We start from the raw sequence: 12101 nt of genomic DNA on the forward strand, positions 1-12101 counted from the left end.
CTGGCACATTTCTGTCACTGGTTCCTCAAAAACCTGGGTAGTCCGTTAGCACACTAGCATATTGCTGCAGATAAAAGTAACACAGGAGATGTTCTCTGTTCACCTCGCGTTTCACGTCACGATATATCAGACATATTAGATTTTGGTCCTGCATGTTCTCTCAGCCATTTCTAGTTTTTCGAAACGCACATATCACTTCCGGTTTTTAAGAATTTCACAATAAAAACTCCGCTGCTAAAATCACAGAATGAACCCTCAAATTGCAACTCAAGACACGACTCAATCTGTTTATAAAGTGTTTAAATGACACAGTTGCACGCAATTTACGTAGTGTTTTTCACTGAATTGAGCTAGGACATTGACGTTTGCTCTCCGACGTTGTTTCTGCTGAAACAAGCGAAGCACTCTGACGTCATGACTGCTAAAGCAAATATGATCAGTGTCGGAGAAGTAGTTGTCTTTGAGGACAGAGCCTGAGCCTCCATGTGTGAGCTAACGAAGAGAGGGCGGAGGAGAAGCGGGCCGGCTGACAGCAGCTAGCAGCGGTGCTACGCTAACGTTAGCATTAAAGTGCTATTTTATAGCATTATTGTTTGTGTAGCGGACACGGGCGGATTAGCCGTGTTGCTAGGACCTCGTGTGGAAAGAGGATCTTAAAAAGCTGTCATTGCAGCCTGTGCAACAGGTGGCTCCGTGGCGCAATGGATAGCGCATTGGACTTCTAGTCAAGCACTTGAGGAGTGATTCAAAGGTTGTGGGTTCGAGTCCCACCGGAGTCGCACATTTTTGTTTTGTTTGTTTTTATGTATTAAATATGCTGTAATATAACTGTAATATAAATAACTAATATAACTAGCTAACGGTGTTACGTTGTGCGGAACGGAAGACTAACAATGACACAAATAGAGGGAATTAGCTGAAAATTAAAATAATGTTTACTTTAAATGCACTTAATGATTAATTGAGTTAAATTTAATGCCAGTAATAAAACATGTGTACCCATGCACATTATACAACATTTGTGTTTGTTTGCTGAATAAAACTTAATAACTACTTAGAAATACATGCCATATCGGTTCTGATGGTCAGATTTGCTCTTTGTATTAACATACAGAGAAGTAGATAAAAATAAGTGTATAGAAATGGTTTTATTTTAGCATTTATTTATGTCTCTCCTGACCCATTCACTGGTGATCACGTCATTATCTTTGTTGTGTACAGTGGTCGGTGTTGCTGGCTCAGTCACTGCAGCCACTAGATGGAGGCTCCCCACGGCTGTGCAGCGATGTCAGAGGAGGCGGAGAGGCTAATCGGAGGAGGGTCGGGCAGCGAGTCGATGAGAGTGCCGATGATGGCCACGCTGAGGACGTCCGTGGCCTTTCTGCTTCACCTGGCTTCCTCTGTGGCGGTAAGAAACCGGGGCGTCCGTGTGACATATTTCTCCTCGTGCACTCTGTACTTCCTGCTTTAAGTATCTCTGAGATTTGGGTCCTCACACAGCTGATGACAGAGGGGTGAAAAATGCAGCCGTCGCTTTGTTCCAGTGGAAGCGCAGACTGAGCTCTGTCCACAGGGACACTGTTTGTGCTTCTCCGATGACTTATTGAAAAATGAGAACGTTGGTGTTGAACGTGGTTTAGATTCAGATTTCATTTTTACTGTACAGAACAAGAAATTCATCTCACTGGTATCATTTTATTTTTCTGCACTTCAGTCTCAGGATTTTTATTTCCATCAACCAAACTAACAAATGACAGAAACAGAATAAAAACTGAATGTTTACTTTATTGTGACAGAGTAAAATACAAACATTAGAAATAAACAGTAATGATCATATTTCAGTTTTATTTTGGTTTGACCTTTTGAACCCCACTTTGATAACTCCTCATCTGTTCAAGCTTCAGCTCTAATTTTGCGTTGTGATTTATTGATGCAGTGCTGAGTAACTCAAAGTACGTCTGCTAACTTCCTTTAAACTAAGAAACACGCACCACGCACATTCTGCCCAAATATCTCCATATTCTGTTGAAAAGATCTGCATTCGAGTTCAGAGCTGAGCTGGATGTGCATGTAATACCATTTTGTTCCACACGAGGGAGCAGTGAGTCAGTGTAACTTCAGTATTTAACAACACATTTACAATAAAAACAAAGCGTGTTGAATCAACGTTAAACAGCACGCGGTCACTGTAACACTGCCCCCTGCTGGTGAACGTTTTCATTCAAATCTGCATGAGGCGATTACAAAAAGTACCTTTACTAAAAGTAATCCCAATAACCTTTGACCTTTACCTCCACGCTGCAGGTGAGGCATCAGTGTGTATAAGATGATTCTTTAATCTCGGCTTTTATATCGTTTAGATTCGCAGCTTCACACGATTTCAGCATCATAAATATGGATTTATTTCAAACTGCATTTGTATATATTAATATCAAAGCATTGGCAGTTCTGCAGGAGTTTCATTGGCAGAAACTTAAATGATTTCATTTTTAAAGTCCTTGAAACAGTCTCAGAAATCATGGGAGTGTTTGCTGTGACGAGCTTCAGTCAGGATTGAGAGTAGATCACAGAAACACTGATGAGGACAACAATGATCCTCTCATACTTTCGTTACTGCCGAGTGCCAGAGGAGAGCGTTTTTATCCTCCTGTCCAGGCGCCGGTGCCGTGTGAGGAGAGGGTGAGCCGGCTGGAAGCGGAGATCCAGGGCTTGATGAACGTGATCAGTGAGCAGCACCGCTACATCCAGGAGCTCCACAGCAGCCAGGCGCAGCAGCTGCAGCAGATCCCCAACTCGTACCTGGGCCTCGACGACCTCTACAGAGGTACGGCTGCATCCACCGTGTGTGGGTCAAACCCTACATCGTCAGCACCGGACGCTTTCCTTTATCTGAGAAACAAACCATGTCTACACAGAGCGTCACAAGATCAGAGAAACCCGGGAATGGTTATTTTATTAGACTCATGTCAGACAGATGCAGCGTTACGGAGGACGAGGTCTCCTCCTGGGATTGAACCAGATCTTTTTCTTATCTCTGTGTGTGTGTGTGTGTGTGTGTGTGTGTGTGTGTGTGTGTGTGTGTGTGTGTGTGTGTGTGTGTGTATATAGACTGCTCTGAGGTGTTTGAGGATGGAAACGTGGCCAGCGGGCTGTACGTGATTCGCCCAGACGGCGCTCCCACGGCGCTGAGCGTGTACTGCGACATGAACCACGGAGGAGGGTGGACCGTCTTCCAGAGGAGGAGAGACGGCAAAGAGAGCTTCGACAGGTGTGTCACCTTTACACACGTGAACACGTGAACAGTGCAAACAAATGTGTCATCGTGTGTGTGTGCAGAGCGTGGGTGGAGTACAAGCATGGATTCGGAGACCTCTTCTCTCCTGCTGGAGAGTTCTGGTTGGGCAATGAACCCCTGCACCATCTGACATCACAAGGTGCGTCTGTGTGTGTGTGCGTCTGTGTGTGTGTGTGTGTGTGTGTGTGTGTCTGTGTGTGTGTGTCTGATGCTTTCTGTGTTTTAGGGAACTATGACCTGCGCATCAACATGGAGGACTTTGAGGGGAACGAGCGCTTCGCCGAGTACAAGAGCTTCAAGGTGGACGGCGAACAGGTGAAACTCAAGTAACCGCGGGAACGTCTCAGCTTTAAATTCAATCTGACGCTAAGAACACTTTACAGCCTCTCCCTGACCTTTGACCTCCTATGGGTTTCTCATAACACTCGGTCTTATTTAGACTACGGTCCCCAGCAGCAGCATCAAGGTCACCGCCGGTCTCTGTTCCCATCGGCGGTCCTCTCCCTCTCTGTGTTCCTGCACTGCTGAGGATAAACACAGATAAACTAACAGCAGGGGGAGGAGCTGCAGAATATTCCGCAGTGTCGGCGCGATGACCACGAGAGGAGGAAGTAAGACGAGCTGTTTGCTGCTGTTTTAGGAGGCCCCACACCTGACCCTGACGTTAAACCTGAACCCAGGTGTGGCCTCAGGCCTTCAAAGGCTGTGAAAATGATGCGTTGAAGGGGCGTCGTTAAACGTAGCTGCAGAACAATAACCCGGGTCACTCTGCTGACTGCACGTTTTGTGTGTGTGTGTAAGACGTCTGATTAATCAGCTGGTGCTGAACGAACTGGCTGCGATGAGTCTGAGCATCAGATTTGTAACTGTGAGCTCCTGCAGCACTCGCAGTTTCAGCGCGTGGTCTTCCTCGCCGTCACGGACCTGTGAGGTTCGCGTCAAACAGGGTCCGGCTGTAAATGGCTTTAAGTGTCCTCGCTGAAGGTCGCGCTGCAGGTGTGAGCCTGATCACTCTGCTTTCACTCCCGTGTTCACCTGAAGGACCAGTACCAATTACATCTGGGCGAGTTCACTGGGAACGCTGGCGACGCTCTGGACGACGCCCACGTGGCGGGACAGGGCAGTCCATGCGCAGACGGGGTGAAGTTCAGCACCTACGACCGGCCGAACTGCATCGACGCCGACGTTCAATGCGTCAGACACAGCAAGTCGGGCTGGTGGTTCAGCAGGTGAGACGCGCACGGCGACGCGTTTACTGCAGGCTTAAAGGGACAGTACACCAAAACTGAGCTGTAGAGTCGGTCCTCCACACGAGACAGAGCGACGGGGCCAAGCATCACCCGCCAACACCGTGACCCCGGGAAACTGACATCTTGCTGATAAACGTGATTCAGCCTCAGACATTCAGATTTAAATTCCAGCTGCTGCGTTTCTTTGTTCGTCTTTCATTTCTGCAGTTTTGTGTTCAACTCATAAAATCAAACGCACCTTTCATGGGAACTGTGGAGATGAAGATCTTTGTGTGTCTGTTTGAAGCTCTTTGCACAAAGAGCTTTGAAGCGTTTGTTCAGTGGCTGCTGCTTTTAGTGTTTAGTTAAAGTTCACCGTCCTTTAAACCAAAGGTTAATAATCAGCTCGTTTGATTTCTGCCTCCCCATGTTCCCTAACGCAGCCGTTCCCAAACTTTTCTGCAGCCCAGCAGATTTCCGCTGACGTCCCAGCAGCAGAAATCTGAGGATTTCTCGTGATTCTCACAGCAGCTGCTCCGATTTATAATCAGAGTTCAGGTCTTTTTAAACTCGGGTAGAAAAAGCGGAGTAGAGAATCAATCAATAAAGTTTTAATAGAAAAACCTGAACTTTTATCCCTTAAAATTAAACCCAGCAGGGTTCATGCTGCTGAGCTTCTCACGGCTCGTTTTCGGTGCTTCGATCATGAAGCTTTTCGTCTCTGCAGCTGAACTATCAGGATAGACGTGAAGACGCTCGGTGGACTGTCCCTTTAATTGGAGCAGAGTGCGATTAAAGCAGCTGCTATTGGCCGATCGTGTCAGCTGACTGTTCTGTGACTTCCCCCTCACAGGTGTAACGCAGGTAACCTGAACGGTCACTACTACGACGGGCCGTTCGAAGCCATGACGGACGACGGCGTGGTGTGGTACACGTGGCACGGCTGGGCCTACTCCATCAAGTCTGTCGTCATGATGATACGAGCGTCCGACCTCGAAGCGCCGCCTCCAGCGGACGTTTACCTGCCAGGCGGTCCTGACGTGGTCCCGGCGGCGGGCTGAGGCGCTCCGTGAAGCCGAGGTCACTTTGATGCTGTGAAATAAAGTCAGAGCGCCTTCGTATGATGTCATGTCGCATTTATTCTGTTCAAAACAACAAAAAAGAACATTGTACACTGAGGCATTCTGGGTAAATCTGAGGTTTTTCAGGACAAACAACAGAAACAGTAACACAGGCCAGTGTGTCAGTGAGGGAGGGGCACGGCAGGGCAGACATCTGATTGGGCACCGGGTGATTTCAGGGCGCGAGGGGAGGTCTGCATATTTGGCTCTGAGGCCGGCCCCCTACGTCGAACGTCCACGGGTGATTACATTCCACAAAGCAGGTTAAGGTCGAGGTCGTGACAGGACAGAGGTCTGTGGGAGGCGTGTCTCCGTCCCATTGGAACGCTGATTGAGCTTCGCTCTTTGGAGGCGGAGCGTTTCCACAAACATCCACAAATCCAAGGTTTCCCCCGAGGAGGCGAGCGGAGCAGCGGTCAGGGAGGAGGAGCTATGTACAGACCCTGAGGCGTGCCTGCTGGTTTCTTCAGAGGAGGAAGAACGCTCCCGGGAGGACCGGGCGCTCCGAGGCGGCGAGCTCAGCCCAGCCTCTGGTTTAAGTGCGTCGGTGCCGCCGCAGCGTCTTTTCAAAATAAGATATTTATTTAAAAATGTACAAGTCTGCGATGGCTTCATGTCCAGCGGCGCCGCTCCGACTCGGGAGGGGGGAGCGCAGGGGGGGCGGTGGGTTATCTGGGCGATAACGGCGCAGCTGTGGTGAAGGAGGCGGAGTTCCGGGGCGAGCTGAAGGGGGAGGTGGGCGAGAGGCGGCGGGGGCTCGCCAGCAGGTCGCCGTTGTGCAGCTTCCACAGCAGCTCCTCGTTCTCCATGGACAGCCGCTTGTTGACCTTTGACTCCTTCTGCAGCGTCTGCTGCAGTATGGCCTGCTCGCTGGACAGCTGCCTGCAGGGGGAGACAGAGAGCCGTGAGACGGGCAAGGATTTATCCGCTCGTTTACAGCTTCCACGCGCCCGCTGAGAGGCTGATGGGTTCTGATCACGACAGGCGCACGCGGGACGTTTAAAAGGCGCCGTCGTTCGTGCTGCTGTGGCGGGATTTTACTCTGAACGCTGTTAAAGCCACACGTCTGATGTTTGCACTCACTGCAAATACAAAGTTGATTTTTAAGTGTTTTTCACAGGCAAACAGTCACTTTCTTATTCACACGAGCCACAATAACAGGACAGAGATATGTGCTCCGAGGCTTTAAGCAATCAACATTCTCGCGCTCCTCGTTGCCTGAAATCTGCTTTCTTTTGTATTTACGGAGCAGAAACATGTTCGTCTCTCACAGAACGTCTCGTTCTTCACATTATGAGTCAAAGAACAGCAGCAGATAAACCCTCATCATCACAACTCACGCAGCGAGAGCGAGAGGCGCCGGCGGTCCCTGCGACAGGCCTTTTAACATTTATCTGAAAGCCAGGAGAGGGAGGGAGGAAACCAGGAGAGGGAGGGAGGAAACCAGGAGAGGGAGGGAGGAAACCAGGAGAGGGAGGGAGGAAACCAGGAGGTAGCTGAACGATTGGATGGGGATGAGCCCCCTGGAGTACGTACTTGGACAGCGCGGCGTGTTTGTCCATCCTGGCCTTGTAGTCCTCGTTCTCCTGCTGCACCTTCTTCAGACACTCCTCCAGCTTCACATTCGTCTCCACCTGTGACACACACACACACACACACACGCACACACACACACAGAACGTTTTTTTCATCCAATCATCAGGCTCGGCTCAGGTAGATGAAAATGTTTAAAAGCAGCTAATCCGTCCGACTGACACACTCGCTCCTCGCTGTGCGATGCTCGCTGTGGCAGACGCTCCGGCAGTAACACCAGACAAACACAACAACTGTTTCCAAAGCTTCAGTCACAAAGCACGGGAGATTCCCGGGAGGCTGCCGATGCTGCTAGATAAGGAATTCTTAGATCTGCTGAGACGGAAACAGATCTGCACCCACCAGTTTGTCCATCTCCATCAGCTTCTTCTCCTTCTGATGCAGCTGGTTGTTCTTGATCTCCAGCACCACCTTCAGACTCTCCAGCTCCTTCTCCAGGTACACGGTGTGCGAGTCCTTCTGCACAAACAGCACAGACACAGCAGGTGAGCGCAGGAACCCTCGGCGCTTTAAGCAGCATTACAGCAGCACAACAAGCACACATTTCCTGTCCCTTTAGTATGAGTTAGTCACTGCTCTTCCACACCAGCAGGGGGCAGTCATGGTCAGCAGCGGGCTTCACGAGTGCTGCTAGGAGGAGTTCAGAGGGAGATTAAACCATCGTTACCAGATTCTTGTCAGTGAGCATCCTCTTCCTCCTCTCCTCCTCAGCTCGCAGCTTCTCGCTCAGGTCCTCCTTCTCCGCCGTGAGCTCGGAGAGTTTTTCCTGAGGGGGAAACAGAGGCGCCGTTGTTAGAGTTCACGCTGAGCTCAGCGGCAGGTAAACTACAGATTCATCAGGAACACGTCTGCAGACCGAGCTCAGGTTTGTGTTGGCCTCCTGAGCGTCTGAGCCGGCAGCACAGATAGATCCTCGGCTCTCCTCCACACACAAACATCTGGAAGCACCTGGAGGGAAAACGTGTGCGAGCCTCAGCACGAACGCAGCGCTGCAGAGTCACCGATTCAAACGCCCTGACGGCCACGCTCGCCCCGCGCTGAGCAGACGCATCACCTCATTCTCATGTTTATAGCACTCTATTCTGTTCTATTCTATATTGCACAGTATGTTATTCTATTTTATTCTATTTTTCTTATGTTTTGCTGCTGTAACCAAACTAATTTCCCACGTGTGGGACTGATGAAGGTTCATCTGATGTCACAGAGTGATGGAAATGTGATGATGGCAGTAAAGTGATTCTTACAGAGAGAGAAGCTTCGGTGTCCTGCAGGGATTTTTCCACAGTGTCCAGGTCGGAGCGATGGATGGTCTTCATCTCTGAGCCGGGAGAAAGAAATCAGAGCGACAAAGAGGACAGAGTGTGTGTCTGTGAGTGTGTGTGTGTGTGTGTGTGTGTGTGTGTGTGTGTGTGTCTGTGTGTGTCTGTGTGTGTCTGTGAGTGTGTGTGTGTCTGTGAGTGTCTGTGAGTGTGTGTGTGTGTGTGTCTGTGAGTGTGTGTCTGTGAGTGTCTGTGTGTGTCTGTGAGTGTGTGTGTGTGTCTGTGAGTGTGTGTGAGTCTGTGAGTGTCTGTGAGTGTGTGTGTGTCTGTGAGTGTGTGTGTGTGTCTGTGAGTGTCTGTGTGTGTCTGTGAGTGTGTGTGTGTGTCTGTGAGTGTGTCTGTGAGTGTCTGTGTGTGTCTGTGAGTGTCTGTGTGTGTCTGTGAGTGTCTGTGTGTGTCTGTGAGTGTGTGTGAGTCTGTGAGTGTCTGTGAGTGTGTGTGTGTGTGTGTCTGTGTGTGTCTGTGAGTGTCTGTGAGTGTCTGTGAGTGTGTGTGTGTCTGTGAGTGTGTGTGTGTCTGTGAGTGTGTGTGTGTGTCTGTGAGTGTCTGTGAGTGTCTGTGTGTGTCTGTGAGTGTGTGTGAGTCTGTGAGTGTGTGAGTCTGTGAGTGTGTCTGTGAGTGTCTGTGTGTGTCTGTGAGTGTCTGTGTGTGTCTGTGAGTGTGTGTGTGTGTCTGTGAGTGTGTGTGAGTCTGTGAGTGTCTGTGAGTGTGTGTGTGTGTGTGTCTGTGTGTGTCTGTGAGTGTCTGTGAGTGTCTGTGAGTGTGTGTGTGTCTGTGAGTGTGTGTGTGTGTCTGTGAGTGTCTGTGTGTGTCTGTGAGTGTCTGTGAGTGTCTGTGTGTGTCTGTGAGTGTGTGTGAGTCTGTGAGTGTGTGAGTCTGTGAGTGTCTGTGAGTGTGTGTGTGTGTGTGTCTGTGTGTGTCTGTGAGTGTGTGTGTGTGTGAGTCTGTGAGTGTCTGTGTGTGTCTGAGTGTCTGTGAGTGTCTGTGTGTGTCTGTGAGTGTGTGTGTGTGTGTGTGTGTGTGTGTGTGTGTGAGTCTGTGAGTGTCTGTGAGTGTGTGTGTGTGTGTGTCTGTGTGTGTCTGTGAGTGTGTGTGTGTGTGAGTCTGTGAGTGTCTGTGTGTGTCTGAGTGTCTGTGAGTGTCTGTGTGTGTCTGAGTGTCTGTGAGTGTCTGTGTGTGTGTGTGTGTCTGTGAGTGTCTGTGAGTGTGTGTGTGTGTGAGTCTGTGAGTGTCTGTGAGTGTGTGTGTGTGTGTGTCTGTGTGTGTCTGTGAGTGTGTGTGTGTGTGAGTCTGTGAGTGTCTGTGTGTGTCTGAGTGTCTGTGAGTGTCTGTGTGTGTCTGAGTGTCTGTGAGTGTCTGTGTGTGTCTGTGTGTGTGTGTGTGTGTGTGTGTGTCTGTGTGTGTGTGTGTGTGTGTCTGTGTGTGTCTGTGAGTGTCTGTGTGTGTGTGTCTGTGTGTGTCTGTGTGTGTCTGTGAGTGTGTGTGTGTGTCTGTGAGTGTGTGTGTCTGTGTGTGAGTGTGAGTGTCTGTGTGTGAGTGTGAGTGTCTGTGTGTGTGTGTGTGTGTCTGTGAGTGTGTGTGTGTGTGTGTGTGAGTCTGTGAGTCTGTGTGTGTCTGTGAGTGTGTGTGTGAGTCTGTGTGTGTGTGTGTCTGTGAGTGTGTGTGTGAGTCTGTGTGAGTCTGTGTCTGTGAGTGTGTGTGTGAGTGTGTGTGTCTGTGTGTGAGTGTGAGTGTCTGTGTGTGAGTGTGAGTGTCTGTGTGTGTCTGTGAGTGTGTGTGTGTGTCTGTGTGTGTGTGTGTCTGTGAGTGTGTGTGTGAGTCTGTGTGAGTGTGTGTGTGTGTGTGTCTGTGTGTGTCTGTGTGTGTCTGTGAGTGTGTGTGTCTGTGTGTGAGTGTGAGTGTCTGTGTGTGAGTGTGAGTGTCTGTGTGTGTGTGTGTGAGTCTGTGAGTCTGTGTGTGTCTGTGAGTGTGTGTGTGAGTCTGTGTGTGTGTGTGTCTGTGAGTGTGTGTGTGAGTCTGTGTGAGTGTGTGTGTGTGTGTGTCTGTGTGTGTCTGTGTGTGTCTGTGAGTGTGTGTGTCTGTGTGTGAGTGTGAGTGTCTGTGTGTGAGTGTGAGTGTCTGTGTGTGTCTGTGAGTGTGAGTGTGTGTGTGTGTGTGTCTGTGAGTGTGTGTGTGTGTGTGTGTGAGTCTGTGAGTCTGTGTGTGTCTGTGAGTGTGTGTGTGAGTCTGTGTGTGTGTGTGTCTGTGAGTGTCTGTGAGTGTCTGTGTCTGTGTGTGTCTGTATCGTGCACACACACCTTCTATTGAGGCCTCGTACTGCTGTTTCAGAGACTCCATCTTCTGGCTCTGACTCACTTCCTGTTTCTTCCTCTCCACTTCCTGTCGGCTCCTCAGCTCCTCCACCTGCAGGAAGTAACCAGGACGTCAGCGGCGGCGCTGATCAAAACTCCAACATTTATCAGATCATGCAGTGAAAATAAAAAAAGATTAAAAACGTCCAGAACTAAGAAAGAAATCAGAGACGTGGCTGTTTTTTGTGTCTTTATGCTCCGCCTCCATCAGGTGTGAGTGATTCTTCAATCTGAGCGTCTGCAGCACGGAGACGAGAGCACTGCTGGACGTTTATGATGAATCTGAAACATTTTTCCTGTCGCTGGATCCAATCAGAGAGCGAGCTCAGGTTCAGAGCTCAGGGAGTCACATGGCGCTCCTACGAGCCAATCAGAGCGCAGCACGAGGAGGGCGTGTGCCGTGTCTCGGCCCAACCGCAGCAGTAAATCGGTGACCTATTAAAGGTCACGCCGCGTACGTGACGAGCACCGTCTCCGTCACGCTCGAGGCCGTGATCCTTTCACAATAAAAGCTGGTTGAGCGTCTGCTCGTGCGTTTGTGCTCAGACCTGCTTCTCCATCAGGACGCGACATTTGTCCGCCTCCTCCTGGTACGTCTGGTGGACCTTGTCCCACTCCGTTTGGTAAAAACTGGTCAGCCTGTCGCAGAGAGGAGCGTGAAACAGGGTCAGTCTGAACGGCGTGCAGGAGGAGAAGGCTCCTGGACGTGAGGAGAGCGTCCGTCCTACCTTTCCTCCAGCTGTGCCAGCTCCTCCCGGTGCTGCTCCCGCAACCTCGTCAGCGCTTCCTCGAAGCCGACGCGCGCCTCCTGCTTCTCCTTCTGCAGACGCTCGCAGCACTGCGACGACGCGACTGCAGGAGAAAGCAGAGCAGCAGGAAACAACTTTGATTTAATGAGTCAAAGAACAGATGCAGAAAAATCTGAAAGAAACTAAAAACGTTTTCTTAACGAGAGACGAAACTGATCCGGGGTCAGCGTCTGCTGAAAAGGAAGCAATGAAATGGTTTGGAACCAGCTGTTTGTGGCCAGATGTGGATCCTGCTCTGACTATTTTACCCATGAATCACGCCGGAGCATCCGTCACGTCACGTCACGGCCGACACGCCTGGGGCGGCGATCCTTCAGCGAGTAACGAAAGACGCGCCCCCGTGCGTCAGCCTTCGGCCACATTCCACTTTAATTATTCAGAGAG

At 50.1% G+C, this 12101-nt stretch overlaps 2 protein-coding genes across 11 annotated transcripts in view; one reads left to right on the forward strand and one right to left on the reverse strand.

Annotated features, from left to right (window-relative positions):
• Positions 1-442: 442 nt before the first annotated feature.
• Positions 443-5591, forward strand: LOC309707991 (fibrinogen-like protein 1). Of its 4 annotated transcripts, none has more exons than XM_082535665.1 (8): positions 443-751; positions 1222-1408; positions 2656-2824; positions 3109-3268; positions 3337-3434; positions 3522-3610; positions 4337-4524; positions 5378-5591. In XM_082535665.1, the coding sequence occupies exons 2-8, from the start codon at positions 1259-1261 to the stop codon at positions 5583-5585; spliced, it is 1062 nt and encodes a 353-aa protein (XP_082391791.1). In that variant the 5' UTR covers positions 443-751; positions 1222-1258; the 3' UTR covers positions 5586-5591. The 4 variants fall into 4 exon arrangements, with proteins under 4 accessions (XP_082391791.1, XP_082391792.1, XP_082391793.1 ...); XM_082535666.1 differs by having other exon boundaries at positions 443-558; XM_082535667.1 differs by lacking the exons at positions 443-751; positions 1222-1408; positions 2656-2824 and adding an exon at positions 2905-3070.
• Positions 5592-5643: 52 nt separating this feature from the next.
• LOC309707952 (uncharacterized protein) overlaps positions 5644-12101 on the reverse strand; it is a 58300-nt gene continuing 51842 nt past the window's right edge. For all 7 annotated transcript variants that reach the window (XM_082535566.1, XM_082535569.1, XM_082535568.1 and 4 more), the window contains 8 exons: positions 11637-11760; positions 11457-11547; positions 10855-10960; positions 8483-8556; positions 7906-8004; positions 7581-7697; positions 7182-7279; positions 5644-6527 (listed from right to left, as the gene is read on the reverse strand). In XM_082535566.1, the coding sequence (XP_082391692.1) occupies positions 6314-6527; positions 7182-7279; positions 7581-7697; positions 7906-8004; positions 8483-8556; positions 10855-10960; positions 11457-11547; positions 11637-11760 (923 nt within the window). In that variant the 3' untranslated portion in view covers positions 5644-6313. The remainder of the gene's footprint in view (positions 6528-7181; positions 7280-7580; positions 7698-7905; positions 8005-8482; positions 8557-10854; positions 10961-11456; positions 11548-11636; positions 11761-12101) is intronic.

The sequence above is a fragment of the Aulonocara stuartgranti genome (genome assembly GCF_965226115.1).
Source record: "Aulonocara stuartgranti genome assembly, chromosome: 6".
Classification (NCBI taxonomy): Eukaryota; Metazoa; Chordata; class Actinopteri; order Cichliformes; family Cichlidae; genus Aulonocara; species Aulonocara stuartgranti.